Raw genomic sequence first — 12,500 nt, 5'->3', positions numbered from 1 at the left:
GAGGAAGGATGTGGTAGGCAGATACTGTATTTCAGTTTACCATGTGAACGTTCCAACAACAGGTGATTAGAGGAACGTACTTTTACTTTGTGTCATGAGCATAGATCTGTGAAGCAAACAGGAACACATCAACACTGATCTCTGTATTTCTGTGTGTGTGTGGGTGTGTGGGTGTGTGTGGGTGTGTGGGTGTGTGTGTTTGACATTGTGAGAAGGGAGCATCAATAGAGGCTTCTTGTTAAAAAATATGACTTAAAAAAAAATGTTTTCCTGCAGAAAACACCAGAACCTGCCGTACTTTGCGCTGGGCAACGGGAAAACTATTATGCTCAACACTACTCTGGTCAACTCAGGAGACGATGTCTTCCTACCCAGAATGCTCCTGCGTTTCCCCAGCAACCTGCACTACATTAAAGTCCTTGATGCTGTGAGTCTCACACACACAATTTCCCCCCAACTCCACCCCACTCACACACACCAGGTCACAGCTCACCGAGGTCTCCTCCTGGTCATCCACACACGCATAAATACACACGTAGACACACAAACACAACACACAATACACACTACACACTACACGTACACTGATGCCAAACCCCTGATTTTATCTGTAATTATGTATGTGTGTGTGTGTGTGTGTGTGACCAGGAGGAGACCTCAGTGAGCTGTGACCTGGTGGAAGACAACAGGACAGGCGTGGGAGTGGACTGCAGTGTGGGAAACCTCTACCTGGCCTCACAGACCAAGGTACCGTACCACACCCAGCCAATCACTGGCCAAGGCAATCCTTATCCAATCACTGCTCCAGCTAATCACTGGCTATGATGTCTATGCAATAACCAACTTGTATGTCTAATCTGGAAACGTCTGCTTGCTGTAGGTGAACATTAGCTTCCTGTTAGACGTCAACCAAAGCAGCAATGCCGGTGACATCATCATCCAGCTCAACACCACCGGGTAAGGACCCCCCCTTTTCACCCTCCCTCTCCCCCTCCCCTCACCTCAACCCCTCAACCAACCAAACCCTGCCTAACCCTGACCCATAACCCCTGGCCCCTAGTTGACCCCTGAGGTCACCACTGAGTGGATAGAGAGGTGACTTGATCCACGGGCAGGCCTCAAACAGCTGACGTCACCACAACGCACGCAGGCCCCAGCAGAGCAGCAAAGCACAGTCAACACAGTGAGATCGAGGGGATAGGGTGTGTGTGTGTTTGGTCGGTTGGCATGGTAACAGGTCAACAGTGTCTCCGGCCAGCGAGCGAAGCTGTAGTTTCCTCAGGTTAATGTAAACTTAAGGCCTGTCCTCCTTTTTGCAGGAGTGTTTGATCCGCTGGGTTCTACTGTTTAAGGAATGTTGATCTGTTGAGAACATGCTTTTAGTTCTGGAAAAACTCAAATCCAGACAGTAAGGGAGAGGATGAGCCAGAAAGAGAGAGATACCTCCCTAAACATGGAGCTGGATTGAAGCCGCGAAGATGACGGCCGTCCATATATCAGTGCAGCATGCCGGTGTGTGTCGACACTGTTTAGGTTTGGTCTGGTTAGGTCTGGTCTGCTGTTCTCATGCTGTTAGATGATGTGTCTGCCTGGAAGTGACTGGGCTGGATCGCTGCCATGAACCCAGATGTTTTTAATGGCCTGATTATGTCACCTTAATCCCTCCTGTGACTTCCTGTCATACATGTCCCCCATTTCCCTGCTCGTAATGCAGGCGGATCCATCTTTGGGTTCCAGAGCTGGCCGGGTCTAGGTTGTACAATATGTTTGAAACTTGAGGCGATTTCAGGACTCGTCATGTTATATGTTCCAGATTAGTGATGGTATGGACCAGTAGTCTTCAACCCTGGTCCTCAGGGCCCACTGACCTGTATGTTCTAGATGTTTCCCTGCTCCAACACACCTGGTTCAAATGAATGGTCATTATCAGGCTTCTGCAGAGCTTGATAACAAGCCGGTCATTTGAACCAGGTGTTTTGGAGCAGGGAAACATCTAGAACATACAGGTCAGTGGGCCCTGAGGACCAGGGTTGAAGACCTTTGGTTTAGAGTATGAATAGTATAGATTTGAAACTGGTTATGTTCTAGGTTCCAGAGTGGTGATATGGGTTCTAGAGCGGTGATATTGTAGGTACTACAGTGGTGATGTAGGTTCTACAATGGTGATGTTCTAGTGTCTAGAGTGGCCATGGTGATGTTCCAGGTCTGTGATGTGTGTTCCTCTGTGGTGTGTGTGTTCATCAGGGACAACTATGAGAGTGAGGATCTTCTTCATGACAACACTGCCAGCCTCGTCCTGCCACTGCGATATGGAGTAGACCTCAATATCCACGGGTAAGAAAAGCTGTGTGTGTGTCAGTGTGTGTGCGTGTCTGTGTTAGAGAAGATACCCTAAGCAGTCATAGACAGTGACCACTGCTCTCTCTCCCTCCCAGGTTTGTGTCTCCTAACTCCTTTATATTTGGAGACCAGGAGCCGACACCAGTGGACTGCTACACCGAGAGCTTCAACTACACCTACAAGGTAGGAAACAGCCCTGGTTACTCACTAGAAGTACTTAAAAGTTACTCATTAGGTGATAGTAGAGCCTAAAGTGCCTTTTTATAAGTACCTTTTAATACACAAAATCTCCACTGGGGTGTTTCCAACCCTGTTGAGAATGTAGCGATGGCAGCAAGTTTTTGCACCACAGGCAGGCTGGTGTCAGTGAAGCCATGTTTTGAGGTCACCTGACCTGGTCACCTGACCTGCAGCTGTGTTCCCTTCTTGGGTGTGTAGGTGGTGAACACTGGCCCCAGCAGGGCTCGGAACACCGTGGTGGAACTGGACCTCCCAAAGACTCTGGCCCCTTACCCCTACAGACTGCTGCACATAGCAGAGCACCAGGTAGGACTACAATACCCAGCACCCACTAGGACAACCCCACACAATACCAGGTAGAACTACAATACCCAGCATCCACTAGGACAACCCCACACAATACCAGGTAGAACTACAATACCCAGCATCCACTAGGACAACCCCACACAATACCAGGTAGGACTACAATACCCAGCACCCACTAGTACAACCTCACACAATACCAGGTAGAACTACAATACCCAGTACCCACTAGGACAACCACACACAATACCAGGTAGAACTACAATACCCAGCACCCACTAGTACAATCCCACACAATACCAGGTAGAACTACAATACCCAGCACCCACTAGGACAACCCCACACAATACCAGGTAGAACTACAATACCCAGCACCCACTAGTACAATCCCACACAATACCAGGTAGGACTACAATACCCAGCACCCACTAGTACAATCCCACACAATACCAGGTAGGACTACAATACCCAGCACCCACTAGGACAACCCCACACAATACCAGGTAGGACTACAATACCCAGCACCCACTAGTACAATCCCACACAATACCAGGTAGGACTACAATACCCAGCAACCACTAGTACAACCCCACGCAATACCAGGTAGAACTACAATACCCAGCATCCACTAGTACAACCCCACGCAATACCAGGTAGAACTACAATACCCAGCACCCACTAGGACAACCCCACACAATACCAGGTAGAACTACAATACCCAGCACCCACTAGGAGAACCCCACACAATACCAGGTAGGACTACAATACCCAGCACCCACTAGTACAACCTCACACAATACCAGGTAGAACTACAATACCCAGCACCCACTAGGACAACCCCACACAATACCAGGTAGAACTACAATACCCAGCACCCACTAGTACAACCTCACACAATACCAGGTAGAACTACAATACCCAGCACCCACTAGGACAACCCCACACAATACCAAGTGGCCCTACATACTAGTGCACAAAGTACAGTAGAGCCATGTTGGTCAGGCAAAGTTCAGTGTGTGACCAGTGCAATTGTGTACTCCTTTGTTTCGTTTTTTGCGTCATACAATAATTTGGCTTATGTTTGAACCTGGGTGTGTGTGTGTGTTGTCTGCCAGACATCCCATGGAGAGTGTGTTTTGAAGAACTCCACCATGAGAGTACCGAGGGACTGCGATGTTCCCAGGTCCTCCTTCATTCAGGAAATCACCTTCTTCTTCTCCAAGACAACCAAACGCAAAATGGTACACACACGTGCATCACCAGCACCCTTACGTTTGATTGTTTTCCTGTTGGTAGTCACCATGTTATTTCCTGTCCCTCCCCAGTTCTGTGGCCATGGCGATGACCTCTGTGAGATCCTAGTCTGTCGCCTAGGAGACCTGGAGCCAGGGAAGGAAGCGACCATCCAGCTGGGGGTCAAACTAAACCCCACCGTGCTGCAGCTCTCTCCGGTAACCCACACACACACACACACACACACACACACACACACACACACACACACCACACACACACACCACACACCCTCTCTCTCAGAAATGTATCATGCTGGTTGTTTATGTGTATCTCTCCTCCCTTAGGGTCGTCATGGCATCATGCTGATAGAAAGTTCTGGTGTGATCAAGTCCCCCAGAGAAGACCCCCACACCATCCTGCTGCAGAGGAGCCCCATAGCCCAGGTCAGTCTAGAACATAGAACCGTCCTGTTACAGTAGAGCCCCATAGCCCAGGTCAGTCTAGAACATAGAACCGTCCTGTTACAGTAGAGCCCCATAGCCCAGGTCAGTCTAGAACCTAGAACCGTCCTGTTACTGTAGAGCCCCATAGCCCAGATCAGTCTAGAACCTAGAACCATCCTGTTACAGTAGAGCCCCATAGCCCAGGTCAGTCTAGAACCTAGAACCGTCTTGTTACTGTACATAGTGGACCTGTCTTACATAGAGGACCTGTCTTACATAGTGTACATGTCTTATATAGAGGACCTGTCTCACATAGAGGACCTGTCTCTCTCTGTGGCCCAGGTGTATCTTGAGGCTGTCTTCAACCAGAAGCCCCAGGCAGCGGTGGAGGTCTTCCTCATAGTGGTCAGTCTGCTCCTGGGTCTGCTCATCCTGGCTGCCATCATCTTCGCCCTCTGGAAGGTACGCACACACTCTGCACACATGCACGCACACTACACACTCACTCTACACGCTCTACACATAAACACACTCTGAACACACGCACTCACTCACACACACGCTGGCATGCACATGTACAGCCTAATCTCTGGCGTAGATTCTTCTTTACAGAAGCGTCTGACACATCCAGTTTAGTATTTGTATGGAACATTTTGTATGTACATAAGGTATGTCGAGTGATTTTTGATCTGGTGTTGGTGTGTGTGTGTGTCACAGGCCGGCTTCTTCAAGAGGGAGTTTAAGAAGATGGAGGAAGAGATCCGGAGAGACAGTTGGGACTATGTCCCCAAGTCTGAGAGTGTGTCCTAACCAAGGATGCCTGAGTGTGTGTTATCATGAGAGGATGGAAGAATGTGTGTGTGTGTGTGTGTGTGTGTGTGTGTGTGTGTTGACATGTTGGAACATGTTGCCGTCCACTACTGGTGCTTTACAAAATGGAAAGAGTGCTCAAGTGGGCCGATCTACTGCTGGACCAATCCCAGGCTTGGAGCCCCGTGACATCATCTGCCCCGGCGACCAGAGCAGACGATGAGGTCGGCAGGACAGATGGACGGACAGACATTCGACCACTGGAGCCGGGGATGGACTGAGCCAGGTTCTGAGTTGTCTGGACCTTCCAGAACGTTCTCTCTCTCTAAACACTCCGTCACATTCCGTTGTGGAGTTCTGGGATGTGTCCGAGGGGGGAGATTGAGGCTTCCCATGTCGCTTGTGCCTGCTGTTCAAGGACTGATGTACTGTTGATGCTTCTCTACATGGCAAGGACATACATGGACATGCACTGTGGGGCCAGGGGTGTGTGCGTACACATGTGTCTGTAGGTGTGTAGTGTATATATGAATATAGAATATTGAAGGAACAGGGAAAGGTGCCACACAAATACAGAACTGAAAAGGTTTGAAAAACAACAAGCATATCACTGTTCTGTAAAACAAGGTTCATTGAGTTCTTACTTCTCTTAATAAAACACTCTTTGCACGCTCAACACACACACAAGCACACACACGCTTCTGCTGGTGTGTGTGTGTGTTCAGTCTGCTTGCACACTTGGCTTTCAGGGATTCAAACATAGTGACCAAGAAGTCAGGCTGAACAGAAGCAAGGAGGAACATGCCGGAGCTTCTAAAATGAAAATGTTTTTTTTTTTTATTCATAAATAGGTTTGGAGTTTCAACTTTGACAATCGTTTCGGTCAACACATTTCCTTTGGTCTTAATTTATGTAATTATGTAATTCTGCACTGGAATGTATCATGATGTTTTTTGCTTTTATATAAAAGTCTCTTTTTTTCTATTTAAAAAAAGGTGTCATGCCAGTGATTTCGGTGGTGTGACATTCATTGTTGTGTTCTTCAGGGGTTTGTCGGAGGGTTAGAACCTTCTAGAAGAGCAGAGGCTGTTCCTGGGTCCGGGTGTTCAGCCTCACTAGCCAGCTGTCTGGGCAGATGCCACAGTCAGGGGGCCTGTCCAACACCTGGCTCCCTCCACAGACAGACGCCCAGATGTGTGTGGAGGTGTGTGGGGGTGTGTGGAGGTGTGTGGGGGTGTGTGGAGGTGTGTGGGGGTGTGTGGGGTTGTTGCTAGGGCAGTGTGTGTGCGAGAGAGAGAGGGGTATGTGTGTGTTTAGGAGGATAGCGGTTTGAAAGCAGGCAGCTGATGTCTGAGAGAAGACTTTTCCAGACCTGCATCTCAGGTCAAGCTTTAGCAGATATGCAGTCAGAGTAAGTCACAGTAGAGTCACAGTAGAGTCGAGTAGAATAGGATTTAGGTTGGTTGAGGGGCAGTTCTATGGGCGTATGTGAAGCCCTCTGTGACATGCTTGCGTGTAAAAAGGGCTATACAAATACATTTTTATTTGAATAGGTCTGAGTAAAGTAGAATAGAGTAGGTCAGAATAGTGTAGGATAGAGAGTGTGAGATCAGGGTAGAGTAGGATAGGTTAGAGAAGGTCTAGCAAGTTCCCAGTTTGTTCCAGCTGCCCAGCCGCCCATATTTAGCATCTATACTCCACATGTGAGGCACGCTCAGATACATACTCCACACATGTGAGGCAGGCTCAGATACATACTCCACATGTGAGGCAGGCTCAGATACATACTCCACATGTGAGGCAGGCTCAGATACATACTCCACATGTGAGGCACGCTCAGATACATACTCCACATGTGAGGCAGGCTCAGATACATACTCCACACGTGAGGCAGGCTCAGATACATACTCCACACGTGAGGCAGGCTCAGATACATACTCCACATGTGAGGCACGCTCAGATACATACTCCACACATGTGAGGCAGGCTCAGATACATACTCCACATGTGATGCAGGCTCAGATACATACTCCACATGTGAGTCAGGCTCAGATACATACTCCACATGTGAGGCAGGCTCAGATACATACTCCACATGTGAGGCAGGCTCAGATACATACTCCACATGTGAGGCACGCTCAGATACATACTCCACACATGTGAGGCAGGCTCAGATACATACTCCACATGTGAGGCAGGCTCAGATACATACTCCACATGTGAGGCAGGCTCAGATACATACTCCACACATGTGAGGCAGGCTCAGATACAGCTACATTTGACCGGTGATTCATCAGCCTCCTCCACCTCCTCTCCATACAGCGTCAGTAGCCGTGGATGGACCCTGGAGAGGACACACACACACAAAGACATGCATGTTTGCACGTACACACGCAGATCCACACACATACACGTATGCACAAAAACATAAACACACACACTCACGCAGATAAACAAAAACACAGACATACATAACATTTCATGACACACCTATGGATGAGCTTTACTGTTAAGAGTCCATGTGGGTGTAGGGGTCAGGTTAGGGTTAGGGGTCAGAGGTCATACCTGATCAGCAGTTCGTTTGGCACGTCTAGCAAGTCTCCGTCGATGTTCCAGGGGTACGTCCCCTCGGACGAGATGATGGGCGTGGTCTTGGAGTCACACTCCTCGTTCTCCTCCAGCGTCTCGTCGGCCCAGCCGACCGCGGAGCGGGGGCGGAGCCTGACCGCTTGCACGGAGTGCGTCTCGACGAACGAGAAGCTGAACTGTGGAGGAATGAGCTGTGAGTCCCACCCAGTGCTGGTGGACAGGTACAGTCACACACAGCGCTGGCTAACAGACCCGAGGAGAGAGAGAGAGAGAGAGAGAGAGAGAGAGAGAGAGAGAGAGAGAGAGAGAGAGAGAGAGAGAGAGAGAGAGAGAGAGAGAGAGAGAGAGAGAGAGAGAGAGAGAGAGAGAGAGAGAGAGAGAGAGAGAGAGAGAGAGAGAGAGAGGAGGGTCGGATCCTGACCTCCTGTCATGTTGGATGTGGGTCATTTCTTTGGTTCTGGGTTTGAAGGTACAATAGGGTGAGGCTAACTTTGACCTGGGCCTGAGTCTTGAGGCTGTCTCAGTTTGGAGGAGAGACAAAAAAGAGAGAGAGAAGCAGATAGAGATGGGTGAGGAGTGAGAGAAAGAGAGAGCAGAGCGAAGGGAAAGAGCAGAGAGGAGCAGGGCAGAGACAGACAGAGCATTGCAGGACAGAGCAGCCGGTCCGGGAGCAGGCCGGCCAGTAGGGGGCAGTGATGAAGCACAAAAAGCTGGAGCCGGAAGAGGAGGAGAAAGTCCCTGAGCCCCCGGCCTGTAGTGTCCATGCCTGCAGCCAAGCCACAGCCCGCTCTGTAGGTAGACCAGCGGACACAATAACATGGCCTCAATACTCTGACTCATTCCAGCTTAGCCTGGCCTAGCTATTCATGTCTTCTGACCTCAAATGTCTTGGTGTTGGCCTCCTGACATCCCATAATGTTGCCACGGAGACGGGCAAACAGGGCCAAGGCAGGGCAGATGAGAGGTAAACGAACCAGAGCTCTAATACCACCTGACGGTTGGCTTAGCGATGGAATATTCCAGTAGCTCCCTCTCTCTCTCTCTCTCTCTCTCTCTCTCTCTCTCTCTCTCTCTCTCTCTCTCAATCTCTCTCTCTCTCCCCTTCCCGGCTCCTTCATGTCCACAGAATGATGTGTGGTGTGCGGACCAGCAGTGGTGAAGGTTCCCTTGTGCTCTCTCTCCATGCTGTATATAGAATGTAGGTTAGCTTCTCACCTAGCCACGGCTGGTCACAAACTGGGCTAATCAGCTTTAGCCTGGCCTGGTCGGTCAGCACAGTTAGCCTGACGTAACCACATCAGGCGGCTAGCTGCTAATCTGGGGAGACAACATGCTAATCACACTGATCCTCTTCTACAGTCTACTGTCTTCTACAGTCTATTGTCTTGTATGGACCACCATCTTTGGAGGAGGGGATAGATGAAGGAGAGTGAGTTGCGCCTAGCAAGGTTTCTTACATGTTTTTCTCTAAGAGTTTTTGGAGGAAGTTTTTTATTGTCTTCTTTTGAGGGGGTCAGGTTAGTTTTCAGGTGCTATTCCAGGGGCATCTGTGAATCTTTGACATGGCTTGTAAACGGACTACACAAACAAGATGTGAACCATCTCTGCCACTTCCTGGGTATAGGCAGAGAAAAGGAAAGCCTGGGCTCACCTGATTGCTCACGCTGTTGTACCTCTTCAGGTGCTTGACGAACTCTGACCTGGAAGTGTTTCCTGCTGTGATCAAAGCCATGCTGCCATTGGCCAGTCTGACAGAGACGGGGAGAGCACGGGCAGACGTGATTGGTCGGCAGACAGGACAGAACATCGCAGTGACAGGAGATGGTGGAGGAACAGTGTGTATTCAAAGGGATTGTGTCGCTGGGATTGGGCAACTTCCCCCCTCCCCCCGTCTTAATCATGGTCATTAAATGTTGATTAGTCCAGTTATATGTCCATGACCTCAGCAGTCTGATCCACTGATCTCCTCCCCCACAGGATTAACGCACGCATGCACGCAAACACACACACACAACCCCCCCCCCCCACACACACACACATAACCCCCCCCCCCCACACACACACACACGCACAAACACACCCCCACACACGCGCACACACACGCATACACACACACAGGATTTCCTTGTGGCTGCCAACCCTAATGCCAGTGGGGCCTCAGCCAGGGCAGAAGGCTGAGACACAGTGACCGACTGTCCTTACTCTGATCAGCATGTGTGTGTGTGTGTGTGTGAGTGTGTGTGTGCTGACCTGGTGTTCGGGGCCAGTCCACGCGGGGCCATGGAGCAGAGACAGGGTATCGCCATGATGCTGATGTTGAGATAGAGACCCTGGAGGGTCTTCCACTCCCCCTCCTCCTCTACACACACACACACACAAGCACAGACACACACATGCATGCACACACACACATGCACAGGCATGCACAGGCACACACACACGCACAGACACACGCACGTTATACACACACACACGGAAGGTTACACGCACGTCACGCATAGACACACACATTGAGAGCCGGGCACCCTGAGCCGAAGTGAAACACACACACACACCAGAACACTCACCTGTATCTTCCCCATCTGTCGCTGAGTCATCCCTGCAGGAGAACACAAGATCATGTGAACAGCTTGCCAGCTTCACAGGTTCCCCAGCCCGCCCCAGTTCCCCCGGCAGACACACGCGTCCTCTGGTCTGTGTTTGATATCGAGAGGTTTGGATTGCCGTCCCGTGCTGGATGAAACGCACCGGTGCTGTTTCTAAGATGACGTTCCAACATGTGGAGGGGCTCATTCTACAGCCTGGCTCGGCAGAGATGGGTGGAGTGCTCTAGTCCGGGACAGTGTGTGTTGTCGTGTGTATTAGAGTGTGTGTTGGTGTGCGTGTGTATAAGTGTGTATTAGTGTTTACTAGTAGTGTGTAGTAGTGTGTGGTGTTCTCGGCCTGACTGTAAGACCTACTGAGAAGCTCCAGTCTGGACTGTCTTCACCGGCAGGAACAACAACTCACAGTCCTCAGGCCTGAGAGAGAGAGAGATATGGAGAGAGATATGGAGAGAGAGATATGGAGAGAGAGAGAGAGATATGGAAAGAGAGAGAGAGATATGGAGAGAGAGAGAGAGAGAGAGAGAGAGAGAGAGAGAGAGAGAGAGAGAGAGAGAGAGAGAGAGAGAGAGAGAGAGAGAGAGAGAGAGAGAGAGAGAGAGAGAGAGAGAGAAAAAAGAGAGAGAGATATGGAGAGAGATATGGAGAGAGATATGGAGAGAGAGAGAGATATGGAGACAGAGAGATATGGAGAGAGAGAGAGAGATATGGAGAGAGATATATGGAGAGAGAGAGAGCGATGAAGAGAGGGAGAGAAATAGAGAGAGGAAAGGAGGGAGGGAGAGAGAGAGAGAGAGAGAGAGAGAGAGAGAGAGAGAGAGAGAGAGAGAGAGAGAGAGAGAAAGAGAGAGAGAGAGAGAGAGAGAGAGAGAGAGAGAGAGAGAGAGAGAGGGAGGGAGGGAGGGAGGGAGACAGAGAGAGAGAGAGATTAAGGGAGAGAGAGGGAGAGGGAGGGAGGGAGGGAGGGAGGGAGGGAGAGAGCGAGAGAGAGAGATTAAGGGAGAGAGAGGGAGAGGGATGGAGAGAGAGGGGAGGGAGGGATGAAGGAACGCAGAGATGAGAGAGATAAGGACAGAGAAATGTGGATGGAAGGATGTGAGCGGAGGAGAGAAAAAAGGTTTTTCCTCCAAACAGACAGATTGATGTGTGATCAGTCAGACTGTTCACAGACAGAGACAACTCTCCCACCGCCAAACTTCCCCACTGGGACTCCGCTTTGTGCACGTGTGTGTGATTGTGTGTGTGTGTCGTACTTGAGGTTGGCCAGAGTTTTGATGACAGCGAACTCTCGTCTCTGCCCAGGAGGCATCCAGCGGTGTCGCTCTGCTAGCGCCAGCGTGCGCACCACCAAACCCAAACATGGAGGAGAAACCGAAACGCAGCAGGCGGCCCAGAGAGATGAAACTACACACATCTACCTCCTGGTGGTGGCCTGGAACACACACACACACACACAGGTGCAAGCACACATACAGACAGACACACACATTCACATACATGTATGCACACATATACAAACACACACAGGTAAGCACACACACATAGGGCAAGCATACAAACACACACACATGCACACGAGCAAAAGTATGCACACGTACACACACACAAAGGCAAGCATAGACACACATAGGCAAGCATACACACATGGGCACACCCCACACATAGGGAAGCACACACACACACACAAAACACGTCATTATTTCTATATTTTACATTGATGGTATTTTTTATGAGGTATGTCCTTAGAATCAAACTACAGCGCTTGTGTCATTTGTAAATGGGCTTTTGCAGACACACGCGCACACACAAATTCAGTCCAACCTACAACTTCGTACATTCCTGTGACCTCTTTCTGTCTTGCCCATATATGCCTACACCTCATTCATATTCATGAGGGCCAGTTGGCCCTATTCTCATGCGTGCATATTAATATTGT

The 12,500-nt window shown here is 49.9% G+C and overlaps 2 protein-coding genes across 2 annotated transcripts in view; one reads left to right on the top strand and one right to left on the bottom strand.

Moving 5' to 3' along the window:
- Positions 1-5,601, top strand: part of LOC134015564 (integrin alpha-4-like) — a 17,832-nt gene extending 12,231 nt beyond the window's left edge. Inside the window, 11 exon segments of the mRNA XM_062455111.1 lie at positions 277-427; positions 649-747; positions 881-957; positions 2,245-2,334; positions 2,436-2,523; positions 2,779-2,886; positions 3,999-4,124; positions 4,209-4,334; positions 4,464-4,562; positions 4,905-5,024; positions 5,280-5,601. Coding sequence (XP_062311095.1) covers positions 277-427; positions 649-747; positions 881-957; positions 2,245-2,334; positions 2,436-2,523; positions 2,779-2,886; positions 3,999-4,124; positions 4,209-4,334; positions 4,464-4,562; positions 4,905-5,024; positions 5,280-5,372 — 1,177 coding nt within the window. The 3' untranslated portion in view covers positions 5,373-5,601.
- A 1,938-nt stretch (positions 5,602-7,539) lies between these two features.
- LOC134015563 (ceramide kinase-like protein) lies at positions 7,540-10,558 on the bottom strand. The gene is made up of 5 exons (XM_062455110.1): positions 10,529-10,558; positions 10,212-10,333; positions 9,613-9,709; positions 7,938-8,137; positions 7,540-7,716 (listed from the first exon to the last, which is right to left on the bottom strand). The coding sequence occupies exons 1-5, from the start codon at positions 10,556-10,558 to the stop codon at positions 7,635-7,637; spliced, it is 531 nt and encodes a 176-aa protein (XP_062311094.1). The 3' UTR covers positions 7,540-7,634.
- Between the last annotated feature and the right edge of the window lie 1,942 nt (positions 10,559-12,500).

This window comes from Osmerus eperlanus, unplaced genomic scaffold, assembly GCF_963692335.1.
Source record: "Osmerus eperlanus unplaced genomic scaffold, fOsmEpe2.1 SCAFFOLD_316, whole genome shotgun sequence".
In the NCBI taxonomy this organism is placed as follows: Eukaryota; Metazoa; Chordata; class Actinopteri; order Osmeriformes; family Osmeridae; genus Osmerus; species Osmerus eperlanus.
The sequence above is the reverse complement of the archived record's forward strand: the minus strand, read 5'-3'. Positions and strand labels throughout refer to the sequence as shown.